The 23,878-nt window shown below is 39.5% G+C and overlaps 1 protein-coding gene across 4 annotated transcripts in view; it reads right to left on the bottom strand.

Moving 5' to 3' along the window:
* The window catches only part of FGFR2 (fibroblast growth factor receptor 2), a 119,669-nt gene that overhangs the window by 54,008 nt on the left and 41,783 nt on the right, over window positions 1–23,878 (bottom strand). For 2 of the 4 annotated variants that reach the window (XM_074959231.1, XM_074959232.1), the window contains exons 3-5: window positions 15,368–15,628; window positions 14,561–14,635; window positions 7,229–7,398 (exon numbers count right to left, since the gene is read on the bottom strand). In XM_074959231.1, coding sequence (XP_074815332.1) covers window positions 7,229–7,398; window positions 14,561–14,635; window positions 15,368–15,628 — 506 coding nt within the window. The remainder of the gene's footprint in view (window positions 1–7,228; window positions 7,399–14,560; window positions 14,636–15,367; window positions 15,629–23,878) is intronic. The other 2 variants (XM_074959234.1, XM_074959233.1) reach the window with 1 other exon arrangement.

The raw sequence follows: 23,878 nt of genomic DNA, 5'->3' as shown, positions 1-23,878 counted from the left end.
CATGTTACGTGTTTGGGGTTGGAAGATTATTATTGTCATATTGCCAATAAATAATTGTCGCAATTGCCATGTATTTTGGATGCTTTACTGCTTCATGGCCTCTATTGGGAAGAAGAAACATAAAAAGTTTTCTATGCTTTTTGCCTTTCCAAGTTAGAGGATTTAGGATTATAGACCAAGAATTTTTAGCCTAGATGATATCAAAACAGGACAAACAGAGTGTGGGTCCACAAAACAAACAGCTACTCAAATAATTAATCTGGGAAGAAAATACAATCAATTATGTAACTTTTGATAGGAAAATAAGGCTTATAGCTAAAATGTGAATGTAACCAATGTCAGTATAAAAAAGCAACAGTGGAAATATCCTCTCATATCCCAGAGGGGAAGAGCTATTGTATCTCCAGATTAGACACACAATTTAAGCCTCTTTAAATTAAACTAATCAGTTGCTGTAGATGCCCAAAGCATTTAGGACATCTTGTCACGGAATCAGATTTTTGGCTGCTAACTTGATTTATCTTGTTGGCTCACTGCCTCCATGTTGTAAATGGAATGGTGAAAGCTATTTTCCTGCATTGACGGAAGTTTCTCCTGATGAAGATTACTGACCTGAATGGTTAACTATAATCATCCCTAGAATCTAGCCATGATTCGGAAGTGGTACCATTTGTCACTGAGTGTTGTATACTGTTACAGGAGAAGGTGAAAAATTTTGACACACTCTTAGGTAACCTGATTTAACCTGTGAGCTAAGGAGACCAGGTAATGAAACTGGCCCCTGTGGAGGAGGCCAGGTCAAGATCTAAACAGCACGTAACTTCCACTTAAAATGTCTAAATCAGGCCGATGTGGGTCTTATGTAGGACATAGGCCTTGTGCTGGCCTTCACAGGGGTGAATTGTACCGCTGAATATGAATAACTCCAGTGACAGTGATTCAGTAACTCTCTTTGGAAGAACATTCCATACACCCTTCATTAATCTTTAGCTAGGGAAACCCTTTTTCTTTTTCTTTTTTTTTTATTAACTGTCCACCCTCAATATTTCCTTGTCCATTATCACCCTACTATTTCTAGTGATACCAACCTAAAGCTCTCTTTAAGGTTGAGTCCCTTCAAGTTATTTCAGCATATGCACACCTCACCAAGACTAACCAGCTTTACTGTCCTTCACTTTATCCAGTTTGTCAAGGCCTTTTCTTGACCCGGGGCACCCCAAAGGGCATGCAATATTCCAAACACTCTGGAACTGCAGCTGTATACAGAAGGATTATCACAGCCTGGCCTGTAATGTTTTGCCACCAGACCTTATTGTGAGCTGATCTCTATAATTTATAATCCACCACTCAGTTTAGTTTTATCTTGGTATTTTTGCTTTCCAAGCATCATCTATTCATTTTATAGCCATGCTTTGCCGTATTTTCCCCCCAAATATACCACCTTGCATTTTTCCAGGTTGCATTTATTTTCTTTCTATGCTTAGGTGTTTACAGCTCCCCTTACCTTAACAACAGCTGCAATTTTTTTCTATTGTCTCTGCAATACCGTTAATGAAACTAGGATCCAACACTGACCCTTGCATGTCCCCCAGTAGCAGTCTAACCAAATCAGTGAAGTGCTATTTTTGCTTAGTCTGTCAGCAAGTTTTTGATTCATGTCCTAGTAACCCTATTACAGCCACTTCAATTTTTTAAAATAGAATCTCACAAGGCACCATATCAAAACCATACAAATTCACCTTGATGCTAATAGGAAATCTAAACTGCTTCAATGCTGATAGAACCAAAAGTAATATTAAGTAGAGCTGGTCAGAAAATCAGATTCCCCCACAGAGAGAGAGAGAAAATATTGACTTTTCAGAAAAAAAATTAAAATCAAAAACTTCAATTCAGCCATGCTGCTAAGGTGCCTCATGGGAGGTCCTGGTCATGGCGCATCGTAAGAGATGTAGTCTGGCTGATGAATCCAGCCCATAAAGGAGAATAGGAGGCATGAGCCAGCTGAACTACAACTTCCATGAGGCACTGCAGCACCCTTTCTGAATCAAAAGCATTTCAGTTTGGGGGTGTTTAGTTTATTGAACAAAAGTCAAAATCTTCTGCAGAAAGCAGAAAAAAAGCTGTTTTTTTTTTTTCAGAAAAAAAAACTGGTTAGTCAAAAATCCAATTTTCCACTGAAAAACAAAACAGAGAGAAAATGTTTGACCAGTCCTAACATTAAGAGGATGTTTGCTGTAACCTGGTGAAAATGAAAGCAGACTGCTGTGCATCAGAGTGAAACAAAGGTGTGGAAAAATGAGCACTGAGCCCTAAAACAATGAAAGCATTATTTAAGTTGCTTATCTTCCCCTGAAAGTATTGGGCAGAGAAACTAAATAGAGGAGAGAAAAGACAACAGTTGTGACTACACAATTTAAATTGTTCACAAAGACATGCCCTATATTTTTCATTACACTTGCACTATGCTTGCCAGACTGAGAAAACAGGCAAATGTTCTGTTTTAATTTTTTTTTTAGAAAGTAAACTTGCTCCCGCAATAGGTTTTTGCCAAGTTCTAATAACAACCCCTTCCATGACTAGCGGTAACATATAACTGAGATGATTCATTAGCATAAATTTTTTTTAGCCCCTCAAAGAGTTCCAGGTATCAGCTAAATTGCTGAAACATATTGTGTCTCTTTACCTCCACATACAGGATGTGAATTCAGACTAGTACCAAAGCCACAAAATTCAGATCCAGATTTCAAAGCACTTTACCCCTCCCCAGTGTTCAGATCTGGGGATTTGGTTTGCCCCCATTATAAAGACGACGTCCAGTCAGCAACTTAGGTTTTGGACTGGGATTCTAAACCCTTCCAAAATTGACGGGGTTTCAGATACACAGATTAAAAACATAATACAATGTAAATATTAAAGGGGAGTCTGAACCAAAACCCTGAAAGTTACTAGCATGGCTCTGTATCAGAAACAGATCGACTAGTCGTGCATCAAGTAGTACAGAATGAAAGTATTTTACAATTTTCCTGCTGCGGATACTCAGTTCCACAGAGCTAGGGCAAAAAGGTACATGCAAAAAGTATATATTCTTACAGTTCTTATAGATTCAAAACTATTTGTTCATCCTATATTTACCCAAGCTGAATTTAAATGTGTGAAAAGGGCTGTGGTGATGGAGTTTATCAAAACGCAGATGTGGAAACAAACACCTGTTAATACTTAAACAGTAACAACAGATAGAAGTAAATTTGCTTTCTGGGTGGCGTACAGAAAAGTAAAGGGTCCTGTGATCTCACACAGAGTATATTTTCTTTTTAAAGTACACACTGAGAAATTACAAAATCTCTTCAAATGACCTAGCAAATACCATAGTCATGTTAGAGGGGACACGGGGGATCAAAAAGGCTTGGAAAGGTAAGTAAGGGGCCATTTTACTTTGATATATGAACTCTGAGTATATCATGAAAACCATAAAAGGTTATATTTCCAGGGGTTAAAAAGCAAAGTTACTCACTGTGGAGGAATTCCCTTCTGGAGCCTACCTCCCTTCACAGATACCCATTCCGCTATCATGCCTGAGTGAAAACTGACTCACCACACACCTCAAATGAACAAAGTACTGGGTACTGCTATCTGATTGTGATAACGAGAACAAAAAGAAAAAAGAATAGGTTCCTTAGCTCAAGAGGGGAGGAAAAAGAAGCATGTGGGGAGGAATGGAGGATCAGTAAACAATTTTACATTTTCCTTCCTCTTGTTTGCTCTTTATATCTGTGTAGATTATTGGCTCTGTCAGAAGAAAAAAGCACAGACTGTCATGTCAGGTAGCAATGGTGGATGCAGAAGTTCTCTTCTAACCATTCTAGATCAGTTAAGTCTTTCTGAATACCTTGAGTATGAAATTCTACAGCAGGAAGCTTTTACATACTTTAGCCCCAGAAAGACTTTACATACAATCCAATTTATAAAAGTCAGCACAAGATGCTGCCATGCCTGGTTGAATATGGTGCAATAGAAAAAAAAAAATTAGTCATTTCTAAAATGTCTTCCTTCCCTACTTAACTGTTCATACTGAGGTTGCAAAATGCATACCAAGCCTTATTGGTTAGTAGGACGCAAAGTTTTTCTGACCCGAGGAATTATTTTGAATAAACGTGTAATACCTCCCAAAAATCAACTTGGGCTTCATTCTGTAACACGCTCTCTGAGCACAATTTACTCTGCTTACTAGGACCACTGTCATAATCTAGGCCAGGGATCGGCAACCTTTGGCATGTGTCCCACCAGGGTAAGTCCCCTAGGGGGGCTGGGCCGGTTTGTCTACCTGCTGCGTCCGCAGGTTCAGCCAATAATAGCTCCCACTGGCTGGCTGTGGTTCGCTGCTCCAGGCCAATGGGGGCTGCGGGAAGCGGCAAGGGCTGAGGGATGTGCTGGCCGCCACTTCCCGCAGCCACCATTGGCCTGGAGCAGCGAACCGCAGCCAGTGGGAACTGCGATCGGCCGAACCTGCGGACGTGGCAGGTAAACAAACCGGCCAGGCCTGCCAGGGGGCTTATCCTGGTGGGCCATGTGCCAAAGGTTGCCGATCCCTGATCTAGGCTAAAGGTAATTATGGCAAGTAGGAAGACTGCTTACTGAAGGACAATGATAAATATGAAATGTTCTGGAGGCATTTATTTGATATATGCTTGCTATGAGAAATCATAATACCGCACGCTTTTTTCATCTGTTAATCTTAAAATGTGTAGGATATTTTATGATTTAGGCTTATAGGAATATACTTAATTTTGTCTTACATCAGCTTCAGGAATATGTGTTTGTGATTTGTGTGGGTGGGTGGCATATATGCATTTTTTACATATATTTTTACACACATGATCAAAATTTAATTAACCCCACTTAATATTTTTCAGCTAGATATCTGTGTTTTCCCCCCTCACATGGTGCAAAGTGTTCAAACAATGGCAACGTTAGTGCTAAAAAACAGCTACTGTTATGCTCCGAGACAGGATTAATGGTTTCTCAGTTGGCTTCATTTTTCTAACAACTCTACGAAACCACCGAATTGTAGCCAATTCATTAACACACTACAGTACTATAAAAGACAGAAGGTGTTGCCAAGTGTACACTAATAAGGAACAGTAATTTATGGAGCAAGCAAATCAGATTGAAAACCCTTGAAGAAATAATGTTTGTTTAGGGAAATTTGCTGGGAGTTAGCTCTGTAGAAATGCAAATATTGGAAAAACTGACACCTTCTACAGTAAATCTGGGTAGAAAAGACAAAGGGGAGCCTAGAATCTGGCTTCCTTAGCCCGAGGAAACAAATTTTTGCAAAAGGGATGATCTGACTCAACAGCAGGAAAGGCAATATGCGTGCTTGCTACAGCAGGGCATTTCAAGACAAGGCACCTTAATTTTTTAGCCTGTAAAGCAGTAATAAGATTACATCAATCTGAGTAGGGAAGCAGTGCAGCAGCAGGCTTAGAGCAGAGAGCTGGGCATTGGGGCTCTTGTGGTCTAGTCTGGGCTCTGCCTCTAACTCAGTGTGTCACCTTGAGCACGTAACTTAATTTCTCTCAGTTATTTCAGGTGTGTGAAAGCGCTTTGGGATCTTCAAATAAAAAGTGCTACAGTGTCCAGCACAAAGTGGGAGAAGGATGAAATGCCAGGACAAAAGGCTAAGGGAAAAATATCTTAAATGATGAATTCAGAGGAAAAAACTTGAGGAAGTGAAACAAGTATTTGCCACATTCCTTGGCATTATTATATATGTATACTTATTTACACTACATTTCATAAATGAAACTGAATTCAGAAGTTTTACGACTCAAAATCAATATATTCACTTCTCAATGCGAGAAATATGAAGCAATCTAATTAGATGCTCAAGAAAGTCTTTGTATCCATGAAGACATTTCCTTACCAAAGCCATTTTCAGCAGCTTTTCTGGAGATGCTGACATGAGTTGAATACAGACTGTGCTAAGGATGAGTGAACTCCTTACAGAAGTCTACCTGTCAATACACCCATAATGAAGGCTTCCTCTATGCTCCCATTTGCTTATATGTGCAGATCACAACTTTTTTTGGGGTCTTGTCTTCCACTGTAATAAGTCAATAGAAGCTTTACCATTAACTTCTGCATGCTCACGGCCATAAAAAAGTTGGGGTTTTTTTGCGGGAGAAAAGAGAAGAGCTAAAGGCATATGCCATGATCCGCCCCATTCCTTAGAGACCCTATTGTGTGGTCCCAGTATGTAGAATCAGTGGGAGTGGAAGGAGACAGGGATTCTACCATAATTTATACTACTGCCTCCTGCACATGTCTGGATACTCTTCTCCCTTGGTGGGATTTCTAGAAGTGTCTGAGCAAGTCAGTGGCAGCACAGCTGTGGCAGATGCCAGGCTGGATTAGAGCTGGCCTGGAGCTGTGGGGCAAGGTGGAAATTATGATTCTTGTGCAGACACTTACCGTCAAACATGTTCAATCCGGAGTATGAACAAATTCATGTTCAACAAAGGCTAGGGTACAGTGACCAAATTCTGACTTCTGATCTGACCTACTCCAGAGGTTAAAGGTTAGTGCACTATACCAGTGAACTAGCTGGTCCCCTAAACCTCCCTTTTAATCAGTAACTACGAGTTGAGACTGAAACTTCTGATCTTAAACTATTTAAAATTCAAACAAAGCCTTGTAAGTAAGTCAGTAATTGCTGTTACTTTCCCTCAAACTCTGCTTCCCATTTCAGTTTCACAGACCATAAACTCCATAGAAAATAATAACTTTTGACTTCCGACCCTGCGTTCATTAAACCTCTGTAATCACCAATGTAGATTGTTGTATTTAACAATGCAACTAAATATTCCAGGATACTAGAGCTGAAAGCTTGGGCTGCTAAGATCTGATCTGTAAAAAACATGTTTTGTAAAGTTATTTTTCTCTTAGTTTTCCAAATTAGCCCTCAAAAGTATCTTCAAATATATTTATATTCTCTGAGACTGAATCTGTTTAAAAAAAGAAAAAAAGGGTATAAAACTCAGCTTGCAAGCTCAATAATGGCCAAAATAGACAGAAGAAAGGCAAGATGAACTAATTTTCTTTAGAAGCCTTTTTGTGATTCTAAGCCTGATCCAAAGTCCTTTGAGAGCCTTTCGATTGACTTTAATAGGCTTTGGATCAGACCCATACTGCAGATGAGAAATAGAAATATAATAAAAAGTAATCTTACCTTGTATCCACCAATGCGATGCTCTTGTTTAAATTCTTTTCCATTCTTTAACCATCGCATGGTTGGTGTTGGGTTTCCCATAGCCGGGCAACGAAATTTGACTGTGTTAGCTGCTGGGACTGCATGTAATCTTTTCTCCATTTTGTCAGTGTGTGTCCAGTAGGGCGCTCCTGTTTCCAAAAAATAAATATTCAAAAATAAGTATCTACAAACTGTTCTGAGCTCCCTTCCCACTGCCAGAAAATTTCACTCTTGGTTTTGCATGAATTGTCTGGGGGAGACAATGTAGTTTAGAGTTAGCATAAAACTAGGGTCACATGCTTCTGCGTTCTAATCACAGTTCTGCTGCTGACTCACTATGGTTAAGAGAACTATACCCTTAATTTATTTCACCGAGTCTCAGAAGTTACAAGGATCTAAAAAGTGGGAGATATTACATGCCAAGGGGCAAATTTGGACTCAGTTCATTTTTGCATATGTATTTTGACTGGCCACAGCTCAGTTAACAGTACTTCCCATGTTGGAAATATGAATTATCTGAGAAGATGCGGGTGGCCAAATGAGTCAAGTACACCAACAGCAAGAGGCAGACCCTGCCCAAGAACACTCCGTCGTATACGATTTGCAGAGTGGTGGTCTCAACATGGATTTGGAGGAGAGCCAAACTCAAGTCAGCAAAATTGTATTTCGTGCTTTCTTATCAGGACATGGTTTTTTTTGGTGGGGGGGGGGAAGGGGTAGAGAATTTGGCAGCATCTGTGTTAAAGGTTATCTGATTAAAAAAAAATTGATGATACAAGGGCAAAGTTGCAACCTTTGGATTTCTTCGCTGTTATGAGTTCGTCAAGATCCTTCAAACCAAAACTTCAGTGGATAGAAAAGCCCAAGGTGGTTGTACAAAAATGATCACATATCTGTGAGCCTACACTTACATGGGTGATTATCATTACTGCATTCAAATGGATGTTTAGACCTCCAGATACCCATTTCCATCTGTAGTTATGGTCAGTGCTCACACACACAGATAAATGTGATGTGTGTGCATGTGCGCGCGTGTGCTTCTGTTGTCTAAAAACTGGGCCCTTAATATGTCATGTACCAAAATCATAAACTGTGATAAAAAGAATTGAAACCAGTCTGTTTTTACCCAGTGAATGCCGAGTTTGGAAAAAAAAATTACATATATTCACACACACACGTACACGTTAGAATGACCAGACAGCAAATTTGAAAAATTGGGACGGGGGGGTGGGGGGTAATAGGAGCTTATATAAGAAAAAGACCCAAAAATCGGGACTGTCCCTATAAAATCAGGACATCTGGTCACCCTAACACACGTGTAGATAAACAGAGATAGATAATAGCTGATGCCCATGACTCATGGGGGTCTATTAGCACTAACTATATGAGCCATACACAGTACCAGTTTCCCCACACACTTTGTCAGTTCAACTCAATTTTGGACTGCCCTAACATACCTACTATACTAGATCTAGTCCTCTGAAGCAGAGTGTACGCTACTTGGGCTAAACTGCATGGTGGTTTCATAACAGTTTTAATTAAGCCACCTTACCTGCTTTAAAAAAATCAAGATCTCTTTAAGAGTAAGAAATATTACTTTATTTTACAATGGCTTCTTCCTGAAATCAATCAGATTAGCATGGCATTTTTAGGACTAAAGGGGTCTAGAAAAATAACTGCACTTCTCTCAGCCCTGTTTCATTTCCTTCATTAGCAGTCTAGCACTCCACTATAAATAAACTCTTCCGTTCTTCAAATATTTATAGCACTTCTTACAATTGGTAAAAACTCAGAAATCCTGTGACCTCTCCCCCCTCAAAATAAAAATACAGCTGGACAGAAATACAGGAATAAGTTCTTTAACAACCTCTCCTCCATAAAGAAAAACATTCCAAAAGCAAGTCTTAAATGACGCTGGATACGATAAGTGGGGTTTTTTAGCCTGAAGAAGCAATTAATGTTAAAATTAATGAACTAGAAAAGCAAAGTAAATTTGCACATGAAGTTGAAACATAAAATTAGGTAACTTGTAAGTATTTGGAATTAAACTGCAGGACCAAGAAATTGCTAAATGATCCAAAGTGAACAAAGATGCAGAGGAAAACACCATTAAAATTATCAGCTAAAAACAGTATTTCCCTTACACACCAAAGGTTCCTTCAATAAATTGAAGTAGTAAGACCAAAGGAATTTACTTCATTTAGCAAAAAGTGAATTACATTAAAACTACATCAAGCAAAGGGAGAATTACATTAAAGTACTAATGCATAAGAATATTTTCTCTGCACCATTAAACATATTCAATAAGGTAGTGCAATGTGATCAAACAGATATGCTCACTGGGCCAAATCCATGATTCCTGAAGTCAGATTAAACTTGATTTTTACAAGCAATCTACTTACCCGCTTGTCCATTTATTTATTCTGGGCTCCTCACTGAGATATCAGAGTACCTACAAAGAGCTGAGTGCACGCAATCCTTCCTACCATGTGTGTAGCACCCACCCAGCAAATACTATAAGTAAACTTGGAAGGATTCGATTTTTATTGGTAAATGTCAGGAAACATTGATTTCACACACACAACCTATGAAAAAGGTATTTCCATCGAAAATAATCAACTTTTAAAAATAAGCAAGATAAGAAAAATGCTGCTGGAGAGTTTATTAGAGTTTGTTTTAAGGATATTTACTTTGTATTTTTTGACATGTGATGTTCAAAATTTGTGTTTTAACAATTGTAAAGCTTTGAGTGTTTGAACTACAGTGTCTATTGTCATTAAATAATTATTGTCTGACACCCCACCCTACCCCGTAATTTCTGCAACTGTGAACATTTTAAAATCTATAAAAAGGAAAAAGCTTCAAAATAAACATTACTATGGTCCATCAAAATTATCAAAAAGAAAAATCAAATTCTGCCAAGCCTAACGATAACACATGGGCTGTTGTCATGTCCACTGCATGCACTGACTCAAGCATATACTGTGAGAGTGTGTGTGTTTTTGTGTGTGCACGAGGTTTGCAGCTACCCAGTGGAACCCCATAATTGCAGACCCCCACCCTGTTCCACATTGTCTTGAAGGAAACTGCTCCACAATTTACAGGACTGGACTGAGTCCTCCTGGGAGGATTGTCTGCAGAATATTCGTCCCAGCACAGTGGAACCAAGACAATCAGGATCCAGACCTTAGTTGGAAGAAGGATCCCCAAAACAATGCCAGTTTGTGCAATTAGATTTCTAGTTAACTTGTATATTTCTACTGGGCTAAAACATATCGTTTTATATTAATAATCAGTCCTTCAAAGGGCCTTATGGTATTTCCTTAGACAATCATTGAGAGATATTTTAGCAACATACCAATTGTTTTTTAAACAGAAATAAAAAGAAAAACAGCAGCACAGACCTGTAATACCCATCTTCATATTATTTTGGTTTATTAAGGAGAAGAAAGTATCAAAGAAAAACAAGGAAGGTTTTCTTCCTTTCTAGATGAACTTCTGACCAATAGTGCTTTTTATCGGCTTATGGAAAAATAACTTTTACCAGATCTACTAAAACCAAGAATCAATACATGTTAATACTTCTGCAGGATCTTTTTATGAGCGATACTGATCACATACTATCTTTGCTAACTAACTAGACACTTAAATATATACAGATAGTACATCAGTTTAACGTTCACAGTACAGTAACAGTATAAGTACTAGATGAACTGGTGAGAATTACTGATTACTTTTAGAATTCACGTTAGCTAAGAAAATATTCTGCTGACCTGCTCTGCCCTCGACTACAGACAAATTAAAACTAATCAGGAAAATCCCGAACATGCAAACTTGAAATTAGACAATGCAGAGGACCATTTTGCTTCAGGATTTACAAAGTCCTACAAAAAGTATTCAATAAACACAAATGTAAAAGATGTCAACTGCACTGAAGCTTGACTGAGAACCACCTCCAGCAGGCAACACCCTGCTTTAAGTGACCACATCAAAGTATCCCGAAGGTTTCCAGTACAATTGAATTTGACCTTTACTTAAAGACCACTTCTACTAGACATCCAATTTTGGCTGCTCCCTTGAGAGGGTTTCCATTCTCTGCAGTTTGATTCGTTTGCACCTTTTTATCACTTATCACCCTATAGACAGACATAGCTTATAACTATATAGCTTATGCTTCTGGATAGTCTTCAAGTTTCAAAAGGAAGACTTAGGGTTCAAATACAGGTTATTTTAAAACAAACACTCATAATGGCAATATACATTTATTTAACTGAAAGGAAATGGTTTAAAAGGAGATGGAGAGAGCGAGGAACTGGATGGTCACAGGACTAAGTTTGGATATGCTGCCTTTCATATATTAGAATTCAGTCCAAGTTAGAAGTGACCTGCCTGATGGTCATTCAGTGGCCCATGTGAAATTACAGTTGGCGGCCTCAGTCCAGTTATTCGTGAACAAGCGTCCATATCACACAAATCATCACAACGGATACTCATGTCAGAATTCTCAGCAATGAGCACAAAGAGCTAAAACAATCCTTCAAGTTGCTGACCACCCATCAACTCCCACTGATGTCAGTGGTATATTAATTATGGTGTGACCAATCAGCAAATGGTGGCAATGCACTCCCATTGAGGCCAAGAGAACCTGAGGATGCTCAGCACCATGTAGGAGGCATTCTGTGACTTGCAAGATTGAGCCCTGAATCAGCATTCGTGACCAATAGCCTTGTAGCCCCTAGAGGTGGCCCTCAAAACCAGGATGGAGGCAGATTGTCAGGTCCGTGATGGGGAAGCTTGAACTGCCACCAAAGCTATTCCGTGGAGAGAGGATTTTATTTTCTAGTACATTCAGCCCAGCACCACTAATCCCTTAAACAAAAGCTGGAAGCAATAGAAACCCGTTCAGGATACTGTTTTCTGACCGTTCAAATATCTGGCAACATGTAAGGAAACCAAATACAGAATGATATATGCTGTGCATGCCCGTCACTTAAAAAATGCACATAGGCCAAAATGATCAAACTTAGTTGCCTAGATTTAGGCTCCTAAATTCATATTTAGTCACCTAAATAAAAGCAGCCTGGTTTCAAAGCTGCTGAGCACTTACGGCACCCATGAACTTCCCGGGGAGTTGTGTGTTCTTGGCACTTTTGAAAGAAGACTGCATTTACCTACAGACTGAGGTGCCTTCATCTGAAAACTTTGGCCACACAAAATATATTTGTAACCAAAGAAACTTCTAAATAGTATTTTAAAAGACATTTTTAAAAAGTAGTGAATAAAACCACACAAAATGTTTGCTTTATTTCTAAGCATCCAGGATTGAGCATGCCAAGGTTTGGTTTCCTGAGAAACCTCTGCAGCCATTTCCTTCCCCACCCTTGCAAGAACCAGGAAGATGACCTAGGAAAAAAGTGTCTTTCTCGGGCTTCCATTTGCAGGCAGGCAGAGCAGTTCGTGAAAGCCTTATTAAAGAGAACTCTAACAGTTGTCTTTCTTATCAGAGATTCTGGTTTTTTGTGTTTACACCTAAAAATTTAACAAACTTTTATTTTGCTACATAAAATGAGTTTTGAATATGCAAAGTCTAAGGTTACATCATCAGTGATCATCCGTCTTTCACCCTCTTCTCAGCAAAGAGTTAGCAGTGGCCTACAATGAAGACTCATATTACAAGAATGTCTTTTACTGTGGCAAAATACACTACAGGACATATAAATAAATAGTAGTAAATTCAACTTGTTAAATAAGCAAACAAAGCTCTTTTGTGAGGCAGCAATCTGGACTTTTCCTCTTTGCTCACTTTAGTCACTCACAAAATTCATTCCATCACAGCGTCTCACGCACAGTTATTAGTGTGGTTCAGAAGCTCCACCGTATTGACTAACTTCTTAAAAAATGCCACAAAATCATTTCAGCAAGTGTAAAACAAACTTGAAGATGGGAATTTAAATATGGATGTTCCCTAAAACATGCAACACGGAATTATGCCCTCATGTGCATTTGCTATATTCACCAGCTTTGACTACAAAATTCTGTTTTTAAAGGAAATGTCTCTTTTCCAAACTTGTCAATTATCCTTGCCACCACATTTCTTATCAATGCAGCCTAGAGCTGCTTAATCTAAGCCACTTTAAGATGCACCTGTGAATCAGACTGTGTTAATCACACTAACAGATGGCAGGGGCCAGACAGTCAGCTAAGAACTTATGTAATTTAAATAGCATCTAACATTTCACATTGTCAGAACAGAGGCAGTTATATACAGCAGTATCTCTAGTACAGTTGAACAACACCGGTACTTAAATCATTTGAACGTATGTTTCAGCTACGTATTATATGCCAAACAAGAGCTAATTACAAAGCAGCCTGAAGAATGAATGTACTACTTGACTGCTACATACTGTAACAATATGACCTCTCTAATGCATGATGTCTAAGTAAGCTAATGTGAAATGTAGCAGTCTATGTTCCTTAAGTCAGTGACACTACAAAAGCGTGCACAATGGCACACCACCAGTAATCCACAGGGGTTTAATAATAATTCCATTGAGCCACCTAAGAAATCAATATGAATACACTTTTCTTCCTAGTGATTGATCCATTCAGGCCATATTAAAAACTCTCTAAATAACCAAAAGGGAAGGAATTTTAATGTCCACATAGGTTTCAGATTCTTTTAATCCACTTTCACATTAACTGAGTATCATAAATGTTCACGTTTAGTTGGACTACTAATTAGAGAAAGTGCTTTCCATGGGATCAAATCCTGCAGCTCTCACTCCAGGAATAAATCCCATTGTCTCTAAATCCATTAATTGTCTCCAGAAGAATTTCTGCCTGTGTAAAGGCTGCAGGATTTGGCCCAATAAGGTTCAGTTAAAAATAGTTCCAAACCACCTTTTAACTAATTCATTCTCAAATAGATTATTTTTCTTTAGTTAAACTTCAAATCAGACACAAAAGCAGAAAGTGAAAGGGGATGATAGTTTATAAATTGGACTCCATAACACAACAATGGTTAACTTTAATTTAGGAAGAAGGAAAACTACTAAAAAGTTAATGATAAACTAAGATAGAAAGAACAGACCAGTAAAACAAACTGGGTATGCAACAATGTTAGTTTATTTTCATGTTCCAGAGTCATGAAATAAATTACACAGAGAAAACAGTTGGGAAAAGTTATTGCTATTTGATATCACATGCATTTAAGAGCCAAGAAGCCAAGTAGTTGACAGTGCGAAAGGTTAGAAAGCAACTACTTTCCACATGGATCCCGCCAGTCACCTCCAGCAGTTGGCTGTTACTTACTCATATGGTTGTTGTCATTCACAAAATCCTCTGAGCCGTCATTGTCATCTTCATCATCTCCAGATGAAAGAGCATCTGCATATTAAAGATGATCATATCTTTTATAGGATGCATTTTGTAGCACACGCAATTTCCTACACTTTAGAACACCTAAACAAGGTACATCTGGATTAGATTTCTTTAAATGTGCCGAAGTTAAATGAGTAGCAAACCCAATCATAAAATGTGTATGAGTCTTACAAAACCTACTAAAACTGGGTAATAATCCTGAAATTGCTATAGAGATTTCAAAGCAAGGCTGCTAACTACAGAAAATCTATTTCTTTCCAGTTATGATTCTTTTCTTCTTAAGAGCTCTAATTGTCTCAGGAATGATTTGTCACTAGCAGACTGTAGGATGCAGATAATACAGCAACATGCAGAACTGCGTGGTTGGTTCTAGGATATGCTTATACTTCTCATATGTAAATCATATCATTTAAATACATTACACAGGCTGTTTTATCACTGTGGTCGCTTGTATAATCTAATCCAGTAATTTACACATAAAGCAAAGGGTCACATCTTCAGCTGGTGTAAATCAGCATAGGTCCATTGAAGTAAACGAAGTGTTATGCCAATTTACACCTGTTCAGGATCTGGCTCAAGGGGAAAATATTAGAAACTTCACGATATGAAAGGCTATTCTGTGTATCCTACTTTACGTCTCACTGGACTTCTTCAAATTAGAACAGAATGTAGTTTTATATCGCACTTTTAACACTGAAAATTGCTACTACGTGCAAGATCTGTGTTCAGCTCACTCACCTGTAATATTTACAATGAAGTATAGAGTATCACTTTCTGTAGTCCTAACAGCAGTGCAAGCATAGAGGCCCGAATCTCTGGGTGCAGCATCTTTAATTTGCAAGTATTCCCCACTAATCACTGTTCTATTATTGGGCCCCAACTGGACCCCATCTTTAGTCCAAATGATGGCATCTTTCAACTGACAACGCAACTTAAGTGGATCTCCTGGAAGTGCTGAGTACACATCTGGTTGAGAGATTTGGTATTTGGTTGGTGGCTCTGCAAAGTGGAAGGAAGGAGGAAAAATAAAAAGGGAAAGGAGAGAATTGCCAACAAAAGTTAGTAAAGGCCCCTTTCATCCTCAGAAATTAAGTTATGTTAAGAAAATGTTTCATTATCAAATTCTCCCAGCCACCTACTTTATAAAATTGAAAGCCATGCAGTTATAGAGCACATTTTACTCGTAAAAAGTAAACCACAAAGAAAGTCCCTGCCAAAGCAGCAGTGGTCCTTCCTTTCTTCATTGGGATAGTTTCGCATGTGATTATGAAGAGGCACATCACACATAACTGCTTATTATTGTATGTTAACCCTGTAACATTCTTATTGTATGTTAACCAAAAGCTGCCTACAAAATATTCTAATTCTGGTCAGGTGAATGTCACTGAGTCTGAGATTCTGAGGATCTCAAAGCAATTTTGGGGAGGGGGGTGACTCACAAAACTCATTCAAAATTTAGAACATTTACTTCATCCCTGTACTTAAATGAATGGATATTTTTCACCAAGAGAAATTCATTTTAGAAATAGAAAACAAAACATTTTTCTCCCTGAGAGGTTCTGAATAGGGATAAGGGGATACAAGAACAAATCTAATCTGGCATAAATCCATTGCTTATACACAGTATATATGACTAATTTATCCCCTCTCTCTGGCACCTCTCTGCTCCTTTTTCAAACTTTCTATATTTGTTTTCCATACTGCCCACTCTCTGCTCCAACTTACAGTCTTTTTTTCCATTGAATTGGTTCTCTCCCTTTCTTATTTCACACTCTCTCCTGAGTAGAATGTAAACACCTACTGACATGCGAGTGAAACTTTCAAACTCAAGATGAGACAGTTCACCCTTCTGTTCCCTTACTGTATCAGGATAGTCACAAGAACTTCAGCAGCTGTTTTCTCAAACAAATTTGGTATTCAAATTAAGTTTTTCTATATTTATATGACCGAAATCATCCTCTCCCAAAATAGAACCCAAAACCCAAAAGAACACTGGAAATTCACTTCACAGTTACCTCAAGTGGGACAGATTCCTGTCCTTGTGAGTCATGGAGCATGAAAGTTAGAAACCCCTCAAAGCCCTAGGCTTCATTGTATGAAGGAATTTGGTCCCTCTGTACCCATGGGTTCCTCTCAGAAGCAGATATGTAGCCACAGTCTACTCTCCTCCACACTTGTACTCCTCCTCCCTTTCTCCAGAGTGGAACAGGGAGCAAAGAAGGGGAGAATCATGGGTACTGAGGAGGGTGTGTCATGTGGAGCAGCTGCTCTCCAGCTCCTAAGAACCCCAACAAATATCCTTCAACATGGAGACACCAACTGTCCAGTATGCCTATGTGTATATGTATAAATAAAATATACATATTGTGTTATTGGGAGCCAAGCATCATCTTAAAATAGGCGTTGTCAACTCTTACTTCTGGGAACAACATTCTCTAGCCAAAGTCTTCAAAGAGCTATAATACAACTTGACACTTTTTACAAACTCATTTTACCTCATCCACCTTAGTCTTGCTGGCATGTTAAGAATTCCATTGATCCATTATACAAGTTAAACATAGTGCACCAAATAGTGCTATTACAAAAGTGATCTCCAGATGGAGGACAAGTGGTTTCTACATATATTTCATATCAGTAAAGATTAAACCCAAGAAAACTAGAAAACTCACATCCTACTGCCAAAGATTTTTTTTAAGTTACCTGAAATTGCAAAACAAAGAAGATGACAAATTTACTTTGCAGTACAAGAGTTGACAGACTTCTCTGTAGCTTCTGTAGTGGGCTCTATCTTCAGAGTAAATTTGTTTTACAGAATTACTCTATGCCAACAATTTACAGATGTCTTTAAAAATGACTTGTTTAAATTTTTTAAATGCCAATATAGGTGTTGATAACTTTATTCAGCCTTCCCATTCACTGTTATAAGGGGCTTTATACTGAACAGTTCAAGAAAGCAAACAGACAGGGCCCTCTGGATCCCATTGCAATGTCTCCACATACAGATTACTCCAACTGTGATTACATGCCGTGAAAGATAAACCATATTCAAACTCCATCCCTAAATGAATTCTTTTTAAATGGCTATCCTACTAAATCTTTCAGCACAAGTCAAAAGTCATATTTAACCACAGCTCTAAAAGAAAAATTACAAGTAAGCCAACAAAGAATGGACAACTCATATACTGATCTGTACAAATTAGTAATCCTTGACCTAGTGCATTATTCTCTATTAATATCATCTGCAGGAAGGTATAGCACCAAGAGTTGTCAGGAAATAACCAATGTTTGGAAGGCGTGAGCTATTTCAGTTAAGGCTTTGTGTTTCTAGCAGCACTTAAGACCGCCACTTTTTATAATGAAGTGAGCTGTAGCTCACGAAAGCTTATGCTCAAATAAATTTGTTAGTCTCTAAGGTGCCACAAGTACTCCTTTTCCTTTTGCGAATACAGACTAACATGGCTGCTACTCTGGAACCACTTTTTATAATGTTTGCCGATAAAACTTTTCCAGTCTGGGTGTTGAATTGGTGCCCAAACGCAAACAGGGAACAGGTGGGACACTGAAGCACTATCCTGTCCAATAGTTTCATAGTCAGAGGTCAACAGGTTTCAACTGTTAACTGTTCCCGCCAACTACAGTACTCTACAAAATTACCCTCCTCTCCAAGTACTCTGCAAGTTAATAAATATTTTTACACTCAGATGAGATTTACAGCAAGGAATACAGGGCCAATTTCTGCACACACACACACACACACTGTGTAACCCAATTAATGCTGGACCTTAGGCCCACACAGGGGCTGTTTCTGCAACCCAACCTCATATGGATGTCCAAGGATCTTTGGCTTCTCTTGTGCCTGCATCCTGGGGTTTGCCTCAGATGCAGCCTTTGTGGTTCCCTCAAGCACAAGGGCTGCTCAGTACTACCAGACATTTGGCACCCCAAAAGGGGTGAGGAAAAGGCAAGGCTATGACTCCTCACCATCAAGGAGATTTTTACAGTTGCAGAGGGTGGCACCTCCCTTCAACAGAGCTCCACAGGTTGGGAGTCCAATTTGGCCCCTCAGGCTGAGTTTGTAAGTTGACAATTTACTCAATCGGGGGTGGAAGACAAATGCAGCCAAACACTCTTTGTATCTTTTAGTACTCGGGTTCTTATATCGCCCCATCACCGTGGTATCTGAGCGTCTCCAGTGGTGCATTAAGCAATGTAACTATCATCTGTCCTTCCACCCTCAAAAAAAAAATAAATTTTTTTTAAAGGATTTCAAACTTCAGTTCAATTCTTAATTCTTGAAAAAAAGACTCCTTTTCTTTTACATTCATGTCAATCATCTGCTGACAGTGACATCATTATTTTAATGTCAGATGGGAAAAGAAGTGCCCGTGCGTGAACACATCCATGACAACATAGGTGGAGAAAAAGCAAGGGGGAGTCCCTTGCAAAACTGGGCACCTCTGGGATAAATGTTTGACAAACGGGCTTGGGTGTCCTCCCACCTCCCCCATGTCTCTCAGCATGGTTTATGTCAGCTGACCATCCTGAACAAATGGTGTAAATGCTGTTTGTTTAAGAGCCAAGTGGTCAGAACAGAGGACAGTGGAAATTCCTACAGCTCATTTTCATATTACTATGAATTCAATTATATTCCAAACAGCGTTTCCATTTAGGGCATGACCAATCTAAACAAGAAGTTTATATATGTATTTTATTATGTTTTCTAAATTTATTAAAATATTAACAAAAAGCTAAGAATGTGGATATCGTAGTTAGAGTCAAACAAACTATCAGCTAACATATCCCACCCCAATAAATAAATAAATAAATAAATAAGACCCAGCAAAGATTCCCAAAAAGCTCTCCACCTTCACAAAAGCCATATCCCCCTCCCCCCACTCAAGCCTCTTCCACTTCAAAAGCCTTAGTAAATAACCAAACACCCTCTGCAGCACAAAGACCCAGGCTGTATTGAATCAGAGAGGCTGGTTGCAAAGTTGACAGCCCCTCACAGAGAAGACTCTGCTGCCAGCTCCCTCTCTTTTAAACTGAGGGGGACTGTATCAGTATGGGATGGGAAGAGTGGCTATCCTAATCTAACAGAGAAAGGTATAACATGAGCCAACTTGGCTGGAAGTTGAAGCTAGGCGAGTTCAGACTGGAAATAACGTGCACATTTTTAACAAAAAGTAACCAACCATTGGAAGAACTTACCAAGGGTCATGTGGATTCGCCATCACAGGCCATTTTAAAATCAAGATTGGATGTTTTTCTAAAAGATATGGTCTCAGAATTGTCTCGGCCAGTGGTTCTCAAAGCCAGTCTGCCGCTTGTTCAGGGAAAGCCCCTGGCGTGCCGGACTGGTTTGTTTACCTGCCGCGTCCCCACGTTCGGCAGATCGCTGCTCCCACTGACCGTGGTTCACTGCTCCAGGCCCATCGGGGCTGCGGGAAGGCGCGCCAGGGGCTTTCCCTGAACAAGCGGCGGATCGGCTTTGAGAACCACTGGTCTAGGCTCTATGGAGGTCGGTCTAGATGACCACAGTGATCCCTTCTGGCCCTGGAATCTATGTCTCTCATAAGGCATTGAAAGTCCCAAACCACTTGGGCTTTGTAGGTCAAAAACAAAAGCTTTAGTACTATCCAGAAACCAACAGGCAGCAGCTAAAGACCAAGGAGCACAGTTCACAGAGGGTGGGCACCCCCGATTTAATAGTGTGGGGATCATTCTTGCCACATCTTCCACTTCCCTCCCCCAACCTACCAGAATCCCTTCAGTCTTGTCTGGACTGAGCTTCAGCCAACTAGCTCTCATCCATGTCCCAATCTTTTTTCAAAACCCTATGCCAGGCATAGCTATGACTTCTCCAGCTGTTCTGTTGCCGTACGTTATCTCCCAAATACACTGCAGTCCATTATAAATATCTTCTCACAACACACACACACAAATCTTCTATGGTCAAGAATAGCCCTACAAAGAGCAGAGACTAATTTTTTCCTCTAAAAAGAAATTTTAAAAATGTCAGTACAATCAGAAGCAAAAGTCTTTATAAAATAAATGGCATCAAAGAATGGGAACTGGACTTCATTCTGATAGTTACAGACAGAAGAAAAGTGTGACAAATTCTAGTTCTGTTTCAAAGAAGCTATTGAACAAAATTACTTGAACTACTGTATTTCAAATCACAGCCTCATTTACAAAATATGTTAAGAGACAGATTCCCAAATAAACCGAGGGATTTTTTTCTGGCATCCTTTAACCCTTGGATCTTTATTCTATAAAGAAGTGGGCTTCTCAACTAGTCACCTGAGGTGTGCAGGGCTGTACCACCAATGAGATAAGATGAAAAAAAGGTGTAGCTCTGAGATGAAAACCATACATCAGAAAGCCATTTCAAAAGGTCAAGTTACTCTGCTCTGGCAGAGGAAACTTGCAAAACAAGTTAAGTTATGATGTCATGTTCTGTATACCTCGTACTCCAATGAGTGTATACTTTACAGCAATCAGTAATTACAGTATGAGCCTACAGGACCATAATAACTTCTTTCACATGCTACACACACTAGGACAGGGAGAAAAAAAAAATGAATCTCCTCCAATAGAAATATTTCCCAACATCATCATGGGAAGGGGAAAATATTACCCGGCGCTGACTTGTTTTCCTAAGCACTGAGGACTTTAAAAAATAATAATAATAATGATGATGATGGGGAAATAGCAACGGGTTCCAACATTTGAAGATCCTATTAGCAAAGAGGAAAGCCTCAGAAACACACCTAAAATGAATCCCTGTGTGAGGACTTCGATTTCAAGTAATACTGGTTGGAAACTGGTTGGTTATCAATATGAGAGAAGTAATGCTGCATACTCCTGCAGAGAACTCCTTTCAGCTCTATTTAGTCTTGGCCGTGAATACCAGGATGTAGATCATGCATGGCAGAAGAGAGCATTTAAAATAAATAACTGCAATTTCTTTAAAAGACCTGATTACCAAGGAGTCTTATACACCATGCGTGAAAGTCACATTTCCCCTGACATGGCTAAGGATGGGACAGAATACAACAGAAATGACACCATTCTACTGCTTGGGACAACATGAAGTGTATTGCAAAGGAACTCCAGAGCACTCTGCAGGTGATGGCATTACGGTCCAGGATGGCCCACTGCACAGGATGCCCCAGCAGGCTCTTGGGGAGGCAACAAAGTAATGAAGTGTGGCCAGCAGATCCTCAAACTACACAGATTCTCTAGCTACAAACCCTACTGGTGGGGGAGGGAAGGCATAGTGGAACACAGAAACTATTTCAGGCACTGTACTGGTGGTGGCAAAGTGGCTGCTTCAGTGTCACATGTCCTGCCTCCAGGTTGGAGAGTGATGGTTGCATCTCACAGAACCTCTGCGTTGGTCTCCTGTGAGAAAGTTTATTTGTTCAAGCTTTGCATAGGAAGTGAGAATTTCACCCAGCATTCACAGTCCACCTTACTGCAGTAGAAAGAACCTTACTACAGAAGTGACCCTGGAGTTGTGGCTGCAAGAGTACACAATACACATGGGAAGTGCCAAGTCTTACATGCTCCTGGGTTTAGCTATGCACTACATGCTCTTGGGAGTCACCCCAGTTACATTATTAAGTATCCTTTAATTATACTGCAGTTATGGTGACCAAACCACATGTCATCGGCAGGACTTGAACCCACGACCTTCAGCTCCAAAGTACAGACCCCTATCATTGGAGCTAAAGTAATACCTCCATTAGTTGGACACAGTAGTAGATTGTTATCCTCTACGCAAACTAGATGCTATTGGGGAATGTGATGTGTACTTCACACAGTTATTCAATCTCATAAAAACTAAAGCAAATATTGAAGCTAATTACAGTGGGATCTTTTGTGTAACATGTAAAACGATAAAAAGGGACATCAACCTTTTCTAGAACCTTGAATGCAGCATTTTGTGAAACAACCTTTACTACTGCTAAAAGGCACACTTTGAGGGATGGGCAGAGAGACAAATATCATGTGTCTCCTCATTGCTTTTCCTTCCAACAACAGCACATCATCAGATCTTTTCTGCTCCTGCACAGAGCACTTACTTCATGACACAGCAGTAGAGGGGTTGAGCTGTTTTCATTTTGCTACCTGGCGCTAGCTGCTTGACTGGGAAACACTATGTATAGGAGACATGATCCTGGAAAAAGGGATGGGTCTATTTGATTCAGAATCCAGAATAAACAAAAAAGCATCTTAAACCAACCACCAGACTCATCCCAGACTATTGCTTTTTATCCAGTCCCCTATTTCCATTTATAAGAGTGATGAAGGGGAAGTGCTTTCCACTCCCCATCACATAAAAATGGAACTAAGCCTCTGTCTTCAAGGCTCACACCATCCTCTGGTGGTGTTATCACTGTAAACATACCATGGGAACATAGTACAACTTTAACATTAGAAGTTGCATAACTTCTGGACAGAGAGGGGACATACTCAGGTTCTCTGTGAGCAAAGCAGTGGTTCCTTCTTAAGTAAAAACTAGACCACACACATGACTATATTAATACTCTTGATTAAAACAGCTCAGGAAAAACAGGTTGCTTGTTTGTTAGTGTGTTTTTGTCAGAAAAAGCCAATTCATCAAAATAAAAAAAAGAGAGAAAGACCCAGAGTCAATTTCTCGGTGATTAGGGCACTCACATGGGAAATAGGAAAGTTCAAGTCCCTGCTCCAAATCAGGAAGAGCCCTAACCACCACAGACAATTGAGAGGTGGGTCTCTCTCAGTCTCGCCAGCTGAAACTTTTCCACTTACAGAAATAATTCAATATTCCTTGGGACAGAGAGACTAACTTTATAGCCCAAGAGTTGGGGGGGCTCACCTGGGATGTGGGAATTGCAGGGGCTTAAACCTTGGAATCTCTAATTTTTTGCAGGACAGGAAAATAATTTCCCACCCAGCTCTCCTTTTGACCTCATCTGGAAGTCTATTCTGCGAATTCACTATTCTCCTTGTAAAATAAAACCTCCTTTGATGGCTAGGATGGGACTTTTAGACATCAGTGGAATTGGATGCCTATAATTCCCTTAAGCATTCTTGAAACTCCTTTCGTTAATACATTACTCTTAACTTAAAACCATGGCGTATCATCTGACTTTGGTCTGTCCCAACTACTATCAAGATTCAAAATCTTGTTGGTTCCATTTAAATGCTAATGCTATTTGCCCTGCACAGCCCCAAGATCAGGAGCTGAGGCATGGA

This window comes from Natator depressus, chromosome 7, assembly GCF_965152275.1.
Source record: "Natator depressus isolate rNatDep1 chromosome 7, rNatDep2.hap1, whole genome shotgun sequence".
Classification (NCBI taxonomy): Eukaryota; Metazoa; Chordata; order Testudines; family Cheloniidae; genus Natator; species Natator depressus.
The sequence above is the reverse complement of the archived record's forward strand: the minus strand, read 5'-3'. Positions and strand labels throughout refer to the sequence as shown.